Source organism: Lepidochelys olivacea, assembly GCF_965140295.1.
Source record: "Lepidochelys olivacea isolate rLepOli2 genome assembly, chromosome: 2".
Taxonomy (NCBI): domain Eukaryota; kingdom Metazoa; phylum Chordata; order Testudines; family Cheloniidae; genus Lepidochelys; species Lepidochelys olivacea.
The window spans coordinates 222224456-222246923 of record NC_140412.1 but is presented as its reverse complement, the minus strand read 5'-3'; the positions used below and the strand labels follow the sequence as shown (position 1 = coordinate 222246923).

The 22468-nt window shown below is 38.8% G+C and overlaps 1 protein-coding gene across 2 annotated transcripts in view; it reads right to left on the bottom strand.

Annotated features, from left to right (window-relative positions):
- The window catches only part of SLC25A13 (solute carrier family 25 member 13), a 130723-nt gene that overhangs the window by 67898 nt on the left and 40357 nt on the right, over positions 1–22468 (bottom strand). For both annotated transcript variants that reach the window (XM_084618810.1, XM_084618809.1), the window contains 2 exons: positions 19583–19725; positions 13391–13506 (listed from right to left, as the gene is read on the bottom strand). In XM_084618810.1, the coding sequence (XP_084474936.1) occupies positions 13391–13506; positions 19583–19725 (259 nt within the window). The remainder of the gene's footprint in view (positions 1–13390; positions 13507–19582; positions 19726–22468) is intronic.

Here is a 22468-nt window from a genome sequence, read left to right as displayed (position 1 = left end):
AACCTCCCCGCACTCACCGGAGGCGGGAAGCAGAGCACAGCAGCTGGGGCCACGTTGCTCCGTTTTCCGCCACTGCCAGTAAGTGCCTGTCAGGGAGTGAGGGGTGTGGATGGGGTCGAAGCAGTCAGGGGATAGGGAGCAGGAGGGTTGGGTAGGGGGTGGGGTCCTGAGGGTCATTTGGGAAGGGGGTCTCTGGAGGGGGCGGTCAGAGAACAAGGAACGGGGGGGACAAAGCAAGTTTGATATAATACAGTCTCACCTATAATGCAGTGAAATTTTTTGTCTCCCGAGGACCGCATTATATTGGGGTAGAGGTATATCAGTTTTCTGTGCGAGTTCATTCGAGAGCATAGAGACTGTCTGGTTTCACTCATATAGTTGCTCTTGTGGCATTCAGTGCACTGGATGAGGTACCACCACATGTTGCGATAGGCATGTATAGGACTCATGGATCTTGAAATGTGCCTTGTGGGGGATATTGATTATCGTAGCACTGGAGATAGGTCTGAAGGTTTTGCATCTATTGTCACGGCAGGGTCTGGCGCCAGTTTGAGTTGGTGGATCCTGGTCTGTGGGGAGCTTGCTTCTGATGATGGGGACCTCATCCTGAACGAAACTCTTTCCCAAATTCAACTCTTCTGGCCTTCAAATAATCCCGCAAGCTCATCGGGCTCCCCACAACCGGAACATACCTTCCCCCACTAAGGCTGGAAGCAGCAGTACAGTGCACCAGTGCTAGGCAGTGCCTTATATCCCGTTACTTTCTTGAGTCAGTCTGCAAGATGGATCACAATCTATCCCACAATTTGGGATCCAGAACTCAAGCTAACTTCTTTCCTTCTTACACATCACCAATAAGATATTGCAGGCCAAAAATCTATTTTCAGTTACACATATCCAACCCCCATTGTCTTCAAATTATGTTTTCCTCTGTTGAGCCTGTGAAAACTGCAGCTTGCACAGTAGTAACTGAGGGCATACAACTGAAGACAATGGGGGGAGGGGGCTGCCAAATGTGACTGGAAGGAGATTTTGGTCCACAAAATAGATAACTGAACTTACTTGAACTATTATCTTCACTCTATACACAAAGCTGTACCAGTTTAACTAAAGAGGTTTCCCTGTGATCGAGCACAATCTCTCTTTAAACCTGACTTATGTTAGTTTAAGCTTGCACCGTTAAAATAGGGCTGACCTACACACAATCTTGCACCAAAGTAACTGAATTGGTATTAATTCATCCCTTTTGTCATTTTGGTGCAAGTCTACATTTGGGAGCTTATTCTGGAATACGAGCACCCGATTCTGTTTTGCTGAAGTCTGATCAAAATAGGACAATTACTCCAAAACAAGAGTATCTGCCACACCGACTTGAACTGAAACAACAGAAGGTGGTAATTTAAACTAATTTAGTTATTTTGGGGCAAGTCTGCCTGTAGACCAGCCCTGATTTCCAACTGCAAACTAAAGAGATATAAGCAAAGTTTGAACTAATCGCATCTACACAGGCGTTTGCAGAAGTTTAAAGTTAAACCACTGCCATTTATATATAGCTTAACCCTTAAAGTCAGATTCAGTTTCTGGATTTCCATAGGAGTTAAAAAAAGACATTATCTGGTCTGTAGTATTTCTGTTGATAATAACATCTCTATTACTCGTGATTATATGCAACAAGGAAAAAAATCTTAAAGCAAAAGCTGGGCTCTAACTTATAGCCCCAGGCAAGCAAGCAAGCAAGCAAGCCTGGATTCAATTTTGTGTAAGGAAAGTAGATAGGGCTGGGCTAAAACCCACAGAACAGCCTGGATTAACTCTGCAGTGAAGGCATACCCTGAGAGTCCAGGCTGAGTCAACAGCTTCCCTTGATTGGTGCAAACCAATTTTGTGGTGGTGGTCCAGGAACACAAACTTGTTTCAGAATTCACAGAATCATTTACTAGCAGCTAGTTAATACAAAACACCAACTGAAGTGACAAAATGCATACTTCTAGCTTAGAGACATTATTCTGAAGCAGTCCATGTTGTTATATTTTCTCTCTGATGTAGATTTGTGAGCTCTATTTCTTTAACAGCTGTTTTGTTTAGATGGATGTTACAAAAATCACTTTCTTGTAAAAGCATACAGTCCCCTCCCCACATACATTAACATACAGTCCCCTCCCCACTTAAATACTCTGATTTCAAATGTACCACAAAACATACTCCCACAACAGTGCTGTATTAGTATAAAGCTATTTTAGTTCAATTAAAATGTCTAACTATCTACCCCAAAACCTACCTAAACTGCAATTTTCACTTTGAGCACTTCCAACATGTTCTCAGTTTTGTTTTCTTTTATCAGCTTATCAAATCTGGTCCTGCATTCCAACTGTTGGGAAAAAATAGTCATTAACTGCTAGGTAACAGCAGATTTTCCAATTTAAAAAGTAAGAAGATACACACAGTGTGTGTAAATATATTTTGCTATCTGAAACTGCATATTAAAATTCATAATAGCAAAAAATTTCACTGCTCCAAGAGTCTGTTACAGCATTCAACTTCCAATATGCAACCCAGTACAACTTTAAAAACGATGGAACCAAATTAAGGCTAAAACATACGCTGCCGTTGCTACCATACAAATGTGTACAGGTTGGGGAAGTTCTGGTTGTTCCCCAAATTGCCCCATAGTATAAGTATAAAGGATGGCTAACTTTCAGCTCACAGTTAACCAAAGAATGATCTTGTATGGTTGTGATTTACTCTCAAATTGGCTTCATGCCACCTTCCCCACACTTTCTTTTTAAGTAGCGTGAAGTAGCAGCAGAAAGCACAATATTTTAACCATTTGAGCATGTAGTATTCTCAAATTATCCCACCAACTGGAAGTGCTCTGTTACCTCTAAGCTTTCAAAATTGGAGCCATTATAGTCAATCGCACAAATCCACATTTAGCCTTTCATAAAAAGTGGATTTTTGACCCACTGAACTGGAAAGGCTTCTGTGTGGTTTTACTGATCTTTGACAAGATACCCCAAAACACAGACATGCCAATCTGATGTTGGTGTGCATCTGCATTCAATTGTTTAACACTTATTGTTCATAAGTGGGAATTGATTTTCCATTGTTTGCAACCTGATCATTTAAAAAATTGTAACAGTTGTAAGTAAATCAAAAGGTGAATGACTTGGTAATGGGTTGTGAAGCCTTTCACCTCTAGATAATACATTAACCTTTGGATTACACTGATGGAAAGCAAAAGTCATTGCTTTGGATGGCTGCTAGGTAGCCTATGTAAAATGAATTGGTAGGCTTAACCCAATTCTAGGCAGAGAGGTGTGTGTATCATGTCAGCAGTTACCGTAGTGCCAGCATTCTTGCTGTCTGCAGTGCTGTTGTAACCATGTTGGATATCAGAGAGAAGGTGAGTGAGGTAATATCTTTTATTGGAGTATCTTCTGTTGTTGAGAGACACGCTTTCAATCTTCGGGTACGTCTACACAGCTGCGGCAGCGCTTTAACATGGCTGGGTAGTTGCGGCTTCAGCGCTGGAAGAGAGCTCTCCCAGCGCTGTAATAAAACCACCTCTGCGAGGGGAAGAGCTCCCAGTGTTTGGAGCGCAGCTCCCAGCGCTGGAGCACTATCTACACTGCCACTTTACAGCGCTGAAACTTTCATCGCGCAGGGGGATGTTTTTTCACACCCCTGAGCAAAGACCGGGTCAGCGCTGTAAGTGGCAGGGTAGACAAGTCCTTACGCAGAGTTTGCCTTCAGGTCTGTGCAAGCTTGAAAGCTCATCTCTCGCACCAAGAGAAGTTGGTCCAATTAAAGATATTCCTTCACCCACCTTGTCTTTCTAGCATTCTTGCCGGCAGTCTCAGCAAAGGAGCAAAATGGTACATGATCCTAGAGTCTTGTATTAAAGGAAGCCATGACTCTGCAGCATCTGTTTGGTTTTCTTTTTTGTTAGGTGTTCTATAACCAGGACTTTTGACTTGACTGCTATTAATCCAGGACAGCAGCACTACACAGACTTTGGAGAACAAAAACTGAAAGCCCAATTCTAATGTTACAGAACAGCACACCAGGTTTTTATTTTAGAAAAGAGGTAATAGCCATGAGACAGAAGAATAAGAAATCATTTAAAGAGTCATACAGTTTAAGAACAGCTGCACAATTTATTTTAAAGTTAAATTCCAGTCATACAAAATTATTAGAAAAATTATCACAGGGATCCACATTTGTGTCTCAGTGATTTCCAGATTAAACAAACAAATGTAAGCTATGACTTCTGCTTTTCTCCTCAATTCTGTTCATATTTTCATCCTCCCACCCTTCCTCACCCTGTTTGTGTGTCTTCTGTCCACTCTGGACAGGGCAATATCTTTGTTACATATCTGTACCTCTCTAGCACAATGGGACTCTAACCTCTGAGTGGGGTTCCTAGACGCTACTGTAATACAAATAATTAATTGGTTTAATAAAAAGAGCATCTTTTTATAGCCATCACCCCTGTGAAATCTAGCTACAATCTCAGACAAGCTGTCTCTTTCCTTCTCTTATATCTCCCTCCATAATAAAGATTCTGGATGCCAAATTATGCCTTGATTACACTTGTGCAAACCTTGTGTTTCCATTGAGTTTATACAGGCCTAACTATCAGTAACTTAAACAATTCTGTGTTGGTGCACATGAAGAAACAGAATCCAACTTGCCCTAAACCAAGCTGATCAGAATGATTGTGAACTGAGAGTAAATCGATTAAGTAAGAAGATGACATTTTTTATTTTCCAAAGTAGAACTCTTTATATTTATTTAAAAACAAAAAATATGCCACACCTCCAGTCACTAGACAATTTTAACTTTGGTGGTGCTATCAGGCATAGCTATACTTCCAAAAGGCTCAATAAAAAACAATCATGAAAAGGGTTCTTATATTTAAAATGATAGCCTTAACTTATATCTAAAACATGTTTTGTTTAACTTAGCATGCATTCATCAAAAATGTGTTATAGAACACTTACAACCAAAACCAAAACCTACCACATTTACAGAATTGTCTAGAAACTAAATATCTATGAAAATAATGTCAAGGTCGCAAGCAAAAATTTAACATTTTGGAGATAAATATATGAGCAGTCTAACTTATACCCATTATTAATGACACCAGTCACAAATTGTGCAGAATCCTATATCAAACAATAAGAGGACTAATGGTCACTGAAAAATTGCAGAGATCAGAACTGCTCCATTAGGGTAGGTCTACATTGCAGACTCCTTATGGTGGCATGTAGAGTACAATACTGCACTCCCTCCTAACAGGGGTATAAGTAGCAGTGTAGTCTCTGAGGCACTGTTTAGACAAAGAAAGGCATGTCTGAACCCTTTTAGAATTTACCATATAGGTCTCTCTACACACCCAAGCAATGTCTCCCTGAGTCTACACTGCTATTTTTAGCAACGTAGCATCCCACTACCTCCCCACTTCCAGAGCCTATCCCCACTGTCTCCTCTCTGCCACAGCCGTTCACTGGTGCATACGGCTATACGCCAGTGTTGACACAGCCTGTTTTTCACTGCAACGTGTAGCTACACATATGCTACATATCACCAAGGTGGTGTGCAGTGTAGACATGCCTTTAGAGAATAAAAGTAAGATTTTGCACTTGTAGCAATGCTATATGGCCCATAATATCTAGACAAAAGTTGAAACAACGTTACATTATATAGGCGTAAGCAAACACAGCAGTCAAAGACAGTAATTCCTCACCAATTTGAGCTAATAACTTGGAGATCCATCACGTATTACTGAATATTCAAGTTAGTGAGTAAGTGAACAAACCATAAAGAGTCAGTTCTTTATTTTGATTATTCTAGAGGCCCCGATCAAAACTGGAGCACCATTGTACAAGATGATATACAAACAGGTAAAAGTACAGTCCCTGCAAGAACAGCTTCCATTCATAAAAAATAAGCATATTATGGCACATATCGTAAAAATAATGAAATCTTGATCATACAAACACTAACTACAGTACTCTGCTGTTAAAGCATTGGTCATTTAGGTGTTCTATAATGATTCTTAGTGTAATGACAAAGTATCAAAACAATACCATGCAAAGGGTACTCCGAATCTGTTACACAAGAGTTGCAGAAATAGTTAAATATATGTGAAGAGTTGTGTACAATTAGAATGCTTATGTGTACACAAGCTTATAAAGGCAGGCAGATAAATGAGCAGAAGTGCTGTTTGGTAACTTGTATCAATAATTAACATGTTCCTTGGATACGTGAACTGCCATAATTAATAACAGAAGATGTGTCCCACAATAAATAGACTATATACTGATTGCACCTTCAGACAAAGGCTTGGAATGAGTTATTCAGTTCTGCAATTACACCCATCTAACAATTTCAGGGTCCTCCCTCTGCCCCCACCCCGCGCCTCTAGTTCTGAGAGGAAAGGGGTTTTATTTTTAAACTGATACTGTGCAACTATCTTACAATCAACTCAATTTTTCCACAAAACATCTTAATATCCATTTGGAATCTGCATCAAATTGAAACATATAGGATTTTTTTTTTTTTACACTACAAAAGAATTTTACTGTATCCATGATCACTGAAACCATAAACTGTTTATCAGTAGAGCTGTACAGGAACTAGAATTTCTGCTCCACAGGAAATTCCGTGGTTTTGAAACAAAATCAGAATGAAATCAAGAATTTAATATTGTTTTGGATCAACTGAAATGCTTCAATTTTTACTTTAATTTTTTATAATGTAAAATTAAACAAATTTCAAAACAAAAAGTTGTCTCAAGACAAAAACTGACACATTCATTTCTGAAAATGTTGAAACCAAATGTGTTTTTTTTCTGAAATTCATGCATTCTTGTAAAAAGGCTTGATTTCAACAACACAGCATTTTCTGATGGAAAAACCGGAAAATTTTCCAAGCAGTTCTATTTATCAAACTTTAATTCTGTCACCTGTTTATTTCTATTTTAGACATAAATGCACTAGTAATACCTATATCAAATTTAAGCTCTCAGAGTGTAGCTGACTATTCGAAAGCTCTGACATTAGGCATAATAACTTTATTATAACGAGGAGTACTTGTGGCACCTTAGAGACTAACAAATTTATTTAAGGTGCCACAAGTACTCCTCGTTCTTTCTGATGATACAAACTAACACGGCTACCACTCTGAAACTTTATTATAGTTAGCCTACTTGTATAAAATACAAATACTTTATCTGAAGGGAAACTATAGTATTATAAAAAACAAACAACTTTTATATTTACACTATCATAATTTTTCTGCATATTGCTCTATCATTTTATTTAGTTAATAGCATTCAACTAAGCCCGCAGAAATGTACACTCTTTGCGCCCTTGTTTTCTAGCATTACTGGTTTTAATTGTTGGTCTTAAAGCACGGATCGACTCTATGCATCGTGGGTAAAGAACACTGTGCATGCGGTCTCCCCAAAATTTCAGTACAACTCCTCTGAGCGAGGAATTCATCTTTTGAGCATTTACAAGTAAACCAGCCAATTTATCAAATTTTGTTTGACAAACAGCAAGCAACAGGCAAAACCCTGGTCACACTGAAGCAACGGTAAAACTCTCAATGATTTCAAATCAGGTAAGGATTTTTCCCAAGGTGCTTAATATTTTTTCCCCAGATGTATTAAAAAGCTTCATATACACAAGATAATTTAACCTCACTGGAATACTCTATTAGCCCCCCCGCACACACACCCTCTCCCCCATCCTCTTGGCATTTGTTTATATCAGAGGTGCCCAATCTATGGCCCACCAGAAGATTTCATAACATTTGTGGCCTGCTTCAACACAACATACTAACGGCTGATTCATTAGCATTTTGTCATCATGTTTACATCATTGTAGCTTACACAAGTGTGTCAATAGACAATACATAGAAGCACCCTATCTAAATACATACGAAACAAGCTGAACTTAAAAGATAAATAAATACAGGTGACTTTAAATCTTATTAAAATTTACAGAATCTGTTTGGCCCACACCAGGTTGTGATTAGGTTTATGTGGTCCTCCTGTGTAATAAGGTTGGGCATCATTGGTTTATATGATTCATTTGAATATGCTCAAAAAAATCAATGTCATTTAATTTTTACAGTGTTTAGTACATTTTAACATAACATGCTTTGGCTTTATCATCGCATGAAGGCAGATACTGTCTCTCAATTGCAGAGAATATTGATTTCATTAAGATGTCGTCATGTTGTATATGAAATTACGATTAAAAATAAATTCTATTACATGGCTTAAGATACAGTTGCAATAAAATCTTGCTTCATAGAAAAACGTTTTTCGGTCCTCTTCTATGGCTTTTTTGAAGCATAAAACTTTCAGAAGCCTATACTGAAACTAGCAAAGAGCATTCCTGCACTATAGAGAGGAGACAGAAGATTTAGTCTAGTCATTAAAGCCTAGATTTAGGAAAACAGCTAAACTTCTAAACCAGTGGTTCTCAACCTATTTACCACTGTGAGCCGCATATGCAGCTCTCTGTGTATTATGTCACAAGCAGCCCCCAGGTTGAGAACTGTTCTAAACTGGTTTCAGAGTAACAGCCATGTTAGTCTGTATTCACAAAAAGAAAAGGAGTACTTGTGGCACCTTAGAGACTAACCAATTTATTTGAGCATAAGGTTTCGTGAGCTACAGCTCACTTCATCGGATGCATACTGTGGAAACTGCAGAAGACATTATATACACAGAGACCATGAAACAATACCTCCTCCCACCCCACTCTCCTGCTGGTAACAGCTTATCTAAAGTGATCACTCTCCTTACAATGTGTATGATAATCAAGTTGGGCCATTTCCAGCACACCCAGCTATGCCAGTGACTGGATGCGTGGACTTGGACAAATCACATACCATCTTTTTATCTGTTTCCCCAAGTGTAAAATGTTTATAACGGTTACCGGCCTCTCACAGATGTTACAAGGCACTCAAATTAACATATGGAAGAAGAGAGGAAAAAGTTGCACAGAAATGAACATGTCTGAAAAGGACAATACAAGTTCTAAGTTTTGTTATTATAACACACAAGGCCCTTTCATTCACCCATTCAGAATCCAACATGGAGGTCATCAAATGGACTTAATTTTTAAATTTTGACATTTTTACCCAAGCTTCTAAACTTAAAAAAAAAAAAAAAAAAAAAAAAGCTAGATAGTATAGAATTTCAAAGAACTCTGACTCTTTAATGAGGCATTAAAATACTGTAATACAACAAAAAGGCAACACTGCTAAGTCTCTTAAACCCCTGGACTTACATTATCAGCTTTTATGTGCCTGTCAACACTCAACAGTAAGAAGCAATGGGTTGCTCTTTGCCTCAAATTTAAAAGCCAGCTAAACTTCCTTCCACCTTCCTGCTGAGAGTTTTAACTCCTTGCCAACTGTTGAAGCTTTGACACATCAGCAGCAGATAAATCTACAAAGTATGCAATGGCCTGATACAGTCTCAACCAGCCAAGAGCCAAAGCATGTTACTTCCCATTCCACAACTGCAGCCTCTAGAAATGACACATTAAAAATAATACCTTTTCATACCATACTGCAGGCAAGAAAACTCTTCTTTAAAACGAATTATACTTGGTTACCTTTGTTAGAGAGACTTATTTAAGTTACAATTTTGTTATGAACGTAAAGGCCCTTTGTTTTCAGTTTTTACTGATTTTTACTGAAAAATTTCAAGGTTTTATAAAAGCTATTCAGATTTTTACTGATTTTCACCCAAATTTTGGATCACTCAAGTTCACAAAAATACAGATTATGTTAAGAAATCCAATATATTACATTAGATAGATGTTTATTTTAGTTATAAGTTAGTGTAAGTGTGAGGGTGTCTGTTAAAGTAAGACAATGTAATGGAAGATACACATGTGTACATGCCTCAGTGTGTGAGTGTATGTACCATTAACGTATAGTTCATTAAAAAACCACAGCATTAAACTGTTATTACCTTCAATACTTTTTCTTTTCTCTTTTTCTTTCCTCCCATATCCCAATATTAACTTCCATATTTACCTAGAAAATTGTCCAGTTAATTTTTTGTCTTGAACTTTCACCCATTTTTAAAATTTTTGTATTAAACATTAACATTTCCTGGGAATTTATCAAACATAATAAAAGCTAAACATGAAGGCCCTTTTATATACTTAAAACTTGAAGTGTAAAAAAGAAATTCTGTGGACAGTTACACAGTTTTCAATTATATGCCTAAACTAAGAAGGAAAGAAACGTTATCCGATGGCTAAAAAAAACTTTAAATTTTTCCAATGGTACATTAAGTTTTGGGGATTTTTTTTAATACTTTGCATCACTACAGCACCCAGAACAGTCCCATAACAGTGTACCAATATCCAAGCATATAACATTTAGACTAAACAAGCAACTGAAAAGCAAGTACATTATAGATTTCTGCACAAACATTATCAAGATCAATGTATCTGTGAAAAAGCCAGAGTTGGGTGACATGCACGGGGTATTCTATTTAGCAGAAAACACAATTACCCATTGGAAAACCCTAAATTATACTGAATATAAACTAGAATAGTCACAGTTTCCCTATTAGATAGCCAAACAATAACTCATCTAGATATGGTAAGATTACTTTTCAGCAGTCCAGATTAACTGTAATTTCCCAGCAGCAAACTAGCTACGATTTATAACCAGTTATTGAGATACTACATTTATCAGCAATCCTGCAGACATCAATTTCTTCTGCTTCCCAATGCTTAACCCTACAATTGAACACTATACAAATACCCAGTTCAAAATCTCCAGTGCCGACACAAGGGCTTAATCTTGATCCCATTCAAATCAATCGATGTAAAACACTCATAATTAACTTTAACGGTGCAAGATCCAACCACTGAGTTGCAAAGTTATAATATAGTAGTGAAATAAATAACTTTTAAAGATCAACATTTTCATAATTTAAAAGAAAAAACGCTCACTTTCTCCTTACATCTTTACAATGGAAACCAGAAATTAAATTTATTTCCTTACCTGAAGGTCTTATATCCAGTGTATGCACTACTGTGCATGCAACATTCACTTCACCCTCCCACATCTCACCATTTGTTTTGGAAGAGAACATCCCAAAGCACTATGACAGGTTTCAGAGTAGCAGCTATGTTAGTCTGTATTCGCAAAAAGAAAAGGAGTACTTGTGGCACCTTAGAGACTAACAAATTTATTTGAGCATAAGCTTTCCTGAGCTACAGCTCACTTCATCGGATGCATTCAGTGGGCTGTCGCCCACGAAAGCTTATGCTCAAATAAATTTGTTAGTCTCGAAAGTGCCACAAGTACTCCTTTTCTTTTTGCCAAAGCATTATGTAGAAGTTGCAAATAAATATTTGCAACTTTTCCGCTCCTCTTCCAAATGTTAATTTGAGAGCCTTCCAACCTTGACAGAGTCCCTTTAAGAACTGCCACAAGACAAAGTTAAGCATAGAGCAGGGGTGGGCACACTTTTTGGACTGAGGGCCACATCATGAATATGGAAATTGTATGGTGGGCCATGAATGCTCATGAAATTGGGGGTTGGGGTGTGGGAGGGCTCCGGCTGGGGTTACTGGCTCTGGGGTGGGACCAGAAATGAGGAGCTCAGGGTGCGGGAGGGCACTCCAGGATGGGACAGGGGGTTGGGGGACAGGGGGGTGTGAGGGCTCCGGCTGAGGATGCAGACTCTGGTGTGGGGCCAGAGATGAGGGGTCTGGAGTGCAGGAGGGTGCTCCGGGCTGGGACCAAGGGGTTTGGAGGGCAGGAGGGGGATCAGGGCTGGGTATGGGGTGCAAGGGAGGGGGAATGTCAGGGGTGTAGGCTCTGGCGGCACTTACCTCAAAGCAGCTCCAAAAGCAGCGCCATGTCCCCCCTCCAGCTCCTACGCGGAGGCGCAGCACCAGCCAGGCGGCTCTGCACATTACCCAGTCCGCAGGCGCTTCCCCTGCAGCTCCCAGTGACCGCGGTTCCTGGCCAATGGGAGCTGCAGAGCTGGTGCTTGGGGTGGTGGAAGCGTGCACAGCCCCCTGGCTTCCCCTACGCATAGGAGCCGGAGGGGGGACATGCCGCTGCTTCCGGAAGCCACATGGAGCCACGGGGAGTGGGGAAAGCCCCCGGACCATGCTTCCTGGTGGGAACTCGAGGACCAGTTTAAAAGGTCTGATGGGCCGGATGCAGCCCGTGGGCTATAGTTTGCCCACCTCTGGCATAGAGGTTTCTTCATACAAAAGGGATGTCAACAGAGAAAAATTTCAAGCAGATAAATCCTTGAGTTTGAAATTGAGCCACCCCTTTGCAAGCTCTTTTCTTACCATGAGTCACTTATCATGAGTTCAATACTTTCCCTTGGAGTTGGAGAATCTACAACCTACAATAATGTCACTGAGAAATACGACAGGCCAATATTTTTAACTTTTAAACAAGAATCTTTCATTTACATTTCCACATTTTATGCAAAGTTTGGGCTTTGTTCTCTTCAACACACCCTCTGATTCATTAAAAAAAGTTATCAGATAACTACTTTCTATTTATTTGAATTGAAGCACTTTTTCCTTTTGAAATTCAATACTATACAGACTCTCATGCTGTGTAAAAACTAAACATAAACCCTGAGGAAACAACTGGGTTAAGGATAAATAAACCAATAAGAATTCAGTGTTAAAAAGTGGAACTAAACTGATTCAGTATCTGAGTACAGAGGAAGGAATTTTAGTTGTTTCAAGATCATTCACTAATATTCCAAGCAAGTGGAGCTCTGAAAGAGGCAACAACCTGTAGGATCACAGGTATTCCATGAGCCTTTAGTTCTTTGATTTGTTGAAACAATCAGTTTCACTATAGACAGGGATATTCTGTAATATGTGTCTAAAGGGGATAACGCATGGTCAACTCTCTCTCTCTCTCAACACAAATACACACAACTTGAAACCAACTTGAAATTAGCCAATTTAAACAAAAAAACTATTCAAATTAACTTTGAGCCATGGATCTCCTCAAGTCCTCCTGCAGTTGGGGGTTGGTTGTTTTTTTGGGGGTGTGGTTTTACAATAATTGTGCACCCCACCCTCACCGTGCTATGTGAAAGACCCACACAAGCAAAGGAAGAAAGTGACTGACTCTACAGAGGAAACACTGAAAAGGACTGTACACAAAGCGAAGACAAGTGCACAAAGTAAACTGAAAAAAAAAAATTATTTTGTTCAAATAGCTTTCAGTTATAAACACCCTAGTTGTTTCATATAATGATAGATAAAATATTTTCAGGCAAAAGTCTGATTTTTAAGTTGACCATGTCCCTTTAACTTTGTATATTTCAAAGCTCAAACATAGTAAGTCTTACCAAAAGTAACTTCTCCTTCGCCAGTTTTGTCAAACAGTTGAAAGGCCACCATGAACAATGCATCTGGAGCACAAAGGACTGATTCAAATGCCACAAATTCTTGAAAGGATATAAGCCTGCAAATAAGACAAGTAAAATGGCGTGAAACCAATTAACTCATAGAAAATGTAACTACAATTTAAACACAAACTATGCAAGGCTAAGCACAACTAAAGTGTTGACTGAACAATGGTACAAGATATTCTCAATGCAACATGTTGCAAAACATATTAGTACAAGGATTGACAACATGCTGTTACACCAGTGGATAAAAATAACTCTGGTGAGAGCGCAAAATCCTTTTTCACTAGCAATTCACAGCAGAGTGTAACATTACTAAACTAATTAGGTGCTTTTGAAAATCCCATGCAAGTGACTCAGGAGCATGAGTCCCTTTAACTTTCAATGGGACTAAGTCACTCAGGCACTTTTCAAAAGCTCACCCTTTAAGACCTCAGTGCTGTCAATCATCTCAAAGGGGACTAAGCAAAATGTGTTCTCTGTATGCTAGTAACATACTAGTCACCTACTGCAGCCCTTGGATATTGCACACAATGCCACAATTCTTCAAATAGTAGCCTGGGTCACCTATCAAACCACAGGTAAGCGCCAAGAGAGCTGTTTATACAAGTTCACTAGTACAGTCAGGTTCTACAGTGTATTCAAAGTGCAGAGATGCAAGCAGAAGAAGTATCTTTCCTCCACTCAATTCATACACAGTAATCAAGAACTAGGTGTATGAAAATCTCCTATTCTTCCTCTGGCATAATCTGCCAAGAGTCTGGTGGGTTCAGACTTCTCTGAGTTGTACCTGATGGACAAAGTGGGGGCTCAACATCTTCTTCTTGAGACTGTGGGAGATGCAGTTTCTTCAAACTTCCTCGGAAGCACCCATTGTCAGAGAAAAGATAAGGGACCAAATGATCCATTGGTTTGATCCAGTATGGCAATATGTACCCTTAAAACGTAACCAAGAGTTCAATTCTTCAAACCCAAAGTAATAAAGCGGTGTATTACTCTTGTATTTATTGTTTACAATCTAAGCAAAATAAATAGAACTGAAATTATTATTTTTCATTAATATTTGTTAGGTGTTGACAATGTACCGGATATTGAACAAGACAAAATGAAAACAGTTCCTGTCCCAAAGAGTATACAGCCTAAGCAGGATGGACAGAGTAGACAGAATACAGTAAAAGCCCAGAGGAAGGAATATTAGATTTTTCTTTAATCATTACTTATATTGTAGTTCACTCACTTCTTGGTGGCACTGCAGAAGCAGCAATTCTTTAAAGGGGATTTCAATGAGAGAAAAAGGCATCTTGGAGAAGAGAGTAGGCAGGGCATTTCATGCCTCAGGGAAGGCATGAAAAAGACTTTAAAATGGTTGTAAAAGAAAACCAGATAAACAGGTTTGAGACTGGCATCAATGGTGCAAGCAGGGATGGAGCAGATCTGTTTAGAAAACTCATTACGCATACTAGAAAGAAAAATATCTACAGAAAACCCCAGCCCACAGCAGCAATGCTGGAATTTAGCAATGGAAATGCAGCTACTTTACATCCTTAAATAGTGAAACAAGCCCAAAACAAGGCATTGAAGGTAACAGCCAAACATCATGTTGGACTGGTTAATATATATAATATAAATAAAGCATGCAATGCTAGTAAGGGTATAGCAGTTACAGAACCTGACAAATCATAAGGAAACAGCACATCGCGCACACTTTCTGTGTACCAGACGAGGATTAATAAGATTCCAGGCATTGAAGGATGCAGCAGGAGTTTTTTTAATTTGGAACACCTTCTCTGTCAGTACTTCCAAGTAATAAAAACCCCTAATAAGTCTGAGATAGATTATTGAAATAACCTACATACATTTTTTAAAAACAATTATTCATGGTTATGGGAAGACTTTAAGTGTACCAATGTGATGTTCTAGCTAGATATTACAGAAGAGACATTAATATCTGCTGTGCCAGCTGAATTCAAATTAACCCAATTTTTACATGTTAATTAAACCAGCTATTTTCTTCTTATTGTATTTTTGCTCCTAAAGCAGACTACCCTACTAGTGATTCCCAACAGATCTACTCTAACAACGACGTATTCATTTACTTCTATTATGACCATACAATACAGTAACTGAGCAGTAATTTTTCACAGTCAATTACACGTGGTTCTTAATGCTTAAAGATGCTGCAATAATGTGTACTACATAGCCATATGCTTAAAGCTCTATACCGCACAAGGCCAGTTGCCTGGGTAACACATTTTCTTTCTGGTTTAGCATAACCCTTCATTGAATATCATTAGGTGTCATTAAACAGCAGATATTAACATGAACTTCAATACACTACTTAAGTTATTTTACCTACATAAATAGGTATTCATTTATAACATGAAAGCCCACATAGAGAAAATCCTAATAGTCCTGTATTTTAACAATGCAAAGAGAAAGTACTAAAATGGTTACAAATTATAAGTCAAGCATGCAGATATCTTATTTAACTGGTTAAAATCTGTCTCCAAACACCCTACCCCTATTAACATTGGCAATTCTGTTTTATAACTTATTCAGGAAAGAATGAAATCCTGAATTTTAACACCCATACACAGTAGTTACAAACCAAATCCACCCACTGGGTTTGGTTCATCAAGAACACAATTTACTGCCTCCCTATCTATTTATCCAAGCTTTTATATTGGTGGTCATAGCTGTAGAATCTGAGTCCCAAGCAGATGTAATGCTTTCCATCAGAAAAGTCCACATGCAATCATGAAAGGGAAAAGCCATTACCTACCATAATAATACATACAAATCCAATGATGAAGAGGTTTCTTATGTAATCAATGCATATGTTTTACTCTATCAGCAATTTAAGTATGATAACATAATGAGACACAAATTGAAGCTACATCTATTATTTTATGCTCTAACCTAAGTAAACTAAGTACAGTGTAAATTGGTGCATTAGAGATAAATTTATATCCAAAAATAATGGAAAATGTTGGCATTTCCAAGTGTTATTTTTGAATGGTTTGTCCTTTCTAAAAATAAAGCACACAGTATTTCTCAGTGAAGTGTGTTAGTTACTGCAGTCCAAAATAACTGAGATATAAAGTAAATACTTATTTTGTTAGACAGGCATTTAAAGTACAACAGCACACAAAAATACATTATGTTAAAGGAGGCAGAATGAGTAACTCCTGGACTGCTACGTCAATGACATCCCTTGGTATATACCAAGGTATTGTTGGAAGATATTTGTAATCCAATCTAAGCAAGTCCAATTATTTTATAATTAAGAAGAGGAGGGATCAGTTGGAAGAACTCTTTCACAGGATCCCCTTGCATAGATACATTGTCCTGATGTGAGGACATGACTTTCTCTGCATGAAAAAGGGGGGATCCACAATAGGCCAGGGCTATCTTTGTGGAAACCGTGGATCTTTGCTGCACCAGCAGCAGCATCTGTGGTAACCCTCAACTCCTTTATTCCTGGCAGGGCAGCTCCACAACAAGAGAAGTCTGTCCATGGTTGCAACTGGGGAGATCCATGTAAAAGACAATACAGTCTTAGCCTGCACTCTCTTTTCCAACTCAATTTTGGGGGAAGCAGGGGACAACATGCATCCCCCAGAATCCTATTTCTTCTGTCCAGTCCACCCAGTCTCCACGATGCAAAGCACATGCCACAGGATCCAGAGTTGAAGGGACAGTACCAAAGAGTTACCTGAGCCTCCCCATCTGCACAAAAGGGGAAAAAAACAGTGTGAAACTCTGTGCCCAGATCTCAGGGTTGCGGGGGGAGGAGCACACTAAGAGCCTCCCCAACTCTAAGGTAAAAAGTCCTTAGCAACCAAGATGTTTCTGCTACTGAGTCAGGAGCTGCTTCATGGTCCTCCTTGTCTGTCTGAGCATCCACCATGGTAGTACTGAAGCTTCTCTCAGTAAGAGTGACTGCACTTGGCCATCCTGAGGGCCAGATGGTCTTTAAGACTGGAGTGAGGCCTGGAGGCAATGGAATGGCTGCCACAATATCTCTAGAACACATTTAGGTGAGCACCCACAAACTCTGCACTTGCATATTTCACAGCAATTAAAAAATACACCAACATTAATTCACAATTCTTCCTGCAAGGTACATTCCCTGTAGATGGCCTGTGTTATACAGGAGGTCAGATGAGATGATAGATGGTCCATTCTGGACTTAGAATCTATGAATATTCATCAGTCACCCAAAAGCCTGAGCTAGCAAGAGCAGCCTTGCATTTTTCCCCAAAGCTTGCAGATCTGGGCTTTGAAAGAATGCCAGGATGGAGTGAATTTCAGAAGAGGAGACCACCTGTTGCCAGTGCTAGAGAATTTAACTACAGGAACCAAAAGCAAGAGTGAGCCAAGTAAAACATGATTGCTTCAGGTTGGAGATCACGGAGAACTTCAGTCATCATCAGAATGATGCACGAATGCCTGAGTACATGTGGCAGAACAATCCTGTGACAGGGTGCTACAGGGACGTATCAAATCCTTTTCACTTTCTGAACCTCCTCCATTTTTCATAGAGTGATGTAACAACTAAGACTAGAAAATTCAAGAGATTCTCCAAAGACACGCTAAGGGCATGAAAAGCCTCAGTGACTGGCTGTTGCTACCGGATGCAGAGAGAAGCACCATCCACTCTAGATTAGTAGCCATTGAAACACAAGCACAAATACCTACACTAAAATTAATGCAAAACTCCAGTAGTGAAAAGGCAATATAACATAGGGTCATGAAATCCCAATTTGGTGATGATTTAACAGAGGCTACAGCTGTAATTTTGCTATCTGTGGCACCAGCCTCCACTAAGGTAGGATAAAGTTATGTATTATACTCACAATCTTCCTGTTACAAAATGGCTTTGAAGATCCACAATGTAGAAAAAGCAGCCTTAAAACACCAAACGAAGAGAAGAGTGGTGGAAGCCTGGAAAGGGTTTATCATTTCCAGTTATAATCCATTTAAAGCCATCCTCACCACATTATAGTTATGTAACCTTTTAAAGAATTCCTTCCCAGAGATCGCAATCATCACGTTAACTTGTCTGCAAGGTCCATAGTGCCTAACCACAGGAGGTTTGCGAGGTTAAGTCGGGCGGGAAAAAGGGCACAAAAATGAACATGAAAGCAATTGGTTGTATGTGCTCATGCTGGAAAGAATATGCATTTTCTATTCATGCTTCATTTTTATATTTTACTCCCTACTACATACATCGTTCTTCATTTTTTTAAACCCACAACTATGGACTTAAGGATGTTAAGTTTTTCTAAAGACAGTGTTAGGCAGAGTCTGAAAAATCTATTCACCTAGTGTGAGGCAGCAGCTTGCCTGGGCAAGTATCAACAGCAGAACCTATGATTGCATTACAAAACAAAAAAGGGGGGAGGGATAACCTTGATTGTTGGCCAAGTCAACCTTCTAAATGTGACTCTAAAAGCTGCATAAATGCTGTCTTCCCAAGTCTGCCAACAGACTGCTCCAAACCCTTGATTGCTGCTCAAGAGATCTGCTCAGCAACAGCAAAACCAGATCAGAGCTTTGTACGTTTTCACTAGTATTATTCAGAACCATGTAAGGAAACAGCAAAGGTGTCTCTTGCTTTGGTCAGACCTTCTCTCTCTCCCCCACCCCCTCCTTCCCCCCCACACCTTATTTTATTTGGTCACCAAGATCTAAAAAAGAAGAAAAAGGGAAAGGGAAAGAAAGGAGTGACAAGAGCAAGAGAGGTTTATTAAATTTAAAAAAATAATTTAGTAAATATAAAGGTGATTAGCAATATGACAATTATGTACAGTGCATAATAGAGTATAACTGTTTGAGTCTTTTAACTGCAGAGATTCAGAGTGTTTTTCACTCCAGCTGTAGGCTTATTGCTTGGGCTGATACATTCTAGATAAATTTTTCAAAGTGCTCTCTGCTTGTTACACTGTGGTGGATATTGAAGGCTTGCTTGTCTCTTTGAATTGGGAGTTTTAGGTCAGGTACATGAGCAGTTTCTCAAAGTGCTATTCAATACAGATGAATGAACAGTGGTGAGATAAGATTCTCTTAAAAGAACAGTTTATATACTTTCTAAACTCATTAAATTAGAATGAAAAACACAAGACATACCCATCCTTAGTCTGATCCACCACACCTCCCAGGAGCTGCACAGTGTTTGGATTGGGCACCCCAGCTCCTATTATTCCCAGGTACCGCGTGATAAAGTCATTAGGAGACATGAAAAATTCTCCATTTTTTTCAACACTTGCATACTGTAAAACAAAAAAAAGAGAATATTTGTCTCAGATGAATTAGTCTCTAAATTGATATTTTTTGGCATTTCAGCAGCATCCATTGGCTCATGTTAAGGATCAGGGCCACTGTGTTCCACATATACATACTAACAGACAATTCCTGCCCAGAAGAGTTTACAATCTACATTAAAACAAGATGTAACAAGTAAATGAAACAAACAGTTGAAGGGGGTAGGGAAGATAGAAGAGAGTAACACAGACAGGAATACATTAATCAAAAGCATAATAAGCAGGGTTCAAGTCAAAAGATACAAAAAACCCAACAATACTAACAATATTAGCAATTCTTATACATTTAACTTAAAAATAGCATATAATTCTGCAATAAGGTCTTGATTCAGGAAGACACTTATGAAGCATATGTTTAAAATGACTTCCATTGGACTTAAGAATGTGCTTTAATAATCTTCCTAATTAAGGATGATTTCCTGAACCAAGTCTTAAGTGTTTTGCCCAACAGCGAGATAGTATATGGTATTCTAGGCCCAAGGAGATGCAAATGGCTTGTTTATTTTTTTTTCATTCCTTAATTTGCAAAAGCTACAAAGTACATTAAGAGTGTACTACAGGTACAAAACAAGGTTTAAAAACATGCAAATGATCAGTATGTACAAAAAAACCCCCAACAAAGTAACCTTGGACAGTCTCCACGGGTATGCATAAATCTTAGATCATTATTTCATTTCCACCTTCCCAGGCACAGAAATATGCATTATTTACTAATATCTCACCATTTTGGCATATAAACTTTGGACTACTGAGCGTACTAAAACAACTCTGTCCCCAAAGAGCATTTGCCGACAAATGGAAAGAAAAGCAACCAGTCAGTCATACTCAGGGAAAGCCTGCACCCTATGGTGCTTCCTTTCAGCCATCTTCCACAGATAAATCCTCCCCTGTGTGTAACAGAACATGACAAAAAGTCTTTAGCCTGATCCTTGTCATAAAAGCATATCCCTAATTAGTCTGAGTTTAGTCAGATACTGCACTGTGAATATTCTTCTTTTTTCAGTGAGTCATTTTACTAGCATAAGGAACATTGTTCTCTTATTTAAGATTTAAGATTTTGCCTTTTGTTTTTAAAAACTCTTTCATGGTTTATTCATGTAAAAGTTGTGAGTCTTAATGAAATAACGACTGTCCTGGAGAATACTGAATCAACAGCAGGAATACTTAAATAGGATTTATGCAGAAAGATTGGAAATATAAATAAGAGGATAGAAATTAGTAAGGGCCTGATTTTTCCACATCTATTTATGCGGTGTTATATCTTACGCTTTGCCTACAGAGAGAAATTGACCAGCATAGCTATTCCAGTATAATTTAGCTATTCCAGTATAACACCTCTGTGAGGACACTATTCTGGAATAAATTATTTTGTTCCAGAATAACAAACCCTTCCCGCCCCCACCGCACTCCGCCCCACAAAACCAAAATGCCTGTGACGAAGGGAAAAGAACAAGAAAAGCAATAATAAACATGCCCTAATTGTATTGGCCTACCTCCCCCACCCCCCACAAAAAGTCACCTGGCATTACTGTATTTATTATCTTCCTGTGTAGGTTTGACAAGAGTATATTTCCTTTCCCTGTGCAATGCTGAACTAAGCACAGAGTCTCCAAAAGAAAATATATATATATAAAAAGAAATCAAGAACATAGAAGTGGAGACCTCATGCATTTAAAAACAGGAGACCCAGAGCTCCCAAACAGCAGCCGAGGAAGAGACACCAAGGACTTTATCCCCTTCTTTATGTTTCTGTTAACATGCGGCACACCACCTGTGCAACAGCACTAGTTATCGCCAAACAGACAAGCCTCAGGAGATCCCAAGCAATGGGGTCCAAGTACTCTGACATTAAAAATAATATTTCAGCTACAAGATTTCCTCTCCTTTTCACCACTGTGTCCCCTACCCTTCCCCAAATACGTTCATGCCCCCGATCTAGGCAATTTTGTGTCAATATGCAACATGTATAAAAAGGTAAATATGGCCTTATTCCTCAAATCAGCTATAAAAAGTTTTAGGGGGAAAATAAGTTTAACTCAATGGTAAAGGAAAAATCTAGGCAGTATTTATGACACCATATGTTTGCTTCAAGGAAAACAGATCTATATCAGGAAAACAAACGTGCTGAACAGGAAAGAAACTTGCTAATTGCTTTTTTTTTTTTGTGGGATGATAAAACATTGCTAGAACTCCCCAAAGCGCATTCCCCACACTGAAGTAATAAAATAAATTAGGTGTCTATTGCTATTTTGTGGCATACTTCAAAGACATGCATTTTGTTTTACATTGCCGTTCCTCTTACAGGGAAAGGAAACCACCAGTTCTCAGTTCACAGATCCCCACTGGTGCCTGCTGAGTACTGTTAGGTTTACTCTAGCTATCTCCACTTTGGCATCCTTCTGAGAGTTAGCAGTATGTGGATTTTTTTCCAATTCTATACAAGTACAGTAATGTCCTCAAGGTAAGTGTTCTGCATTGGCAAAAATCATACGAAAAACAGACTAATTTACTTACATTGGCGCACATATGCTGGTTGACATTATGGGATTTATATTGCAATAGATACTTATTTTTAAAGCAAGCTCACTAGCCGAGATGCTGGGAGGAATTTCCAATTGTATAAAAACTAGCAGATCCATTAATTTCAATGTAATCTCTTGCAAGAAAACAATCTTTAAGGATCCCAGACTCA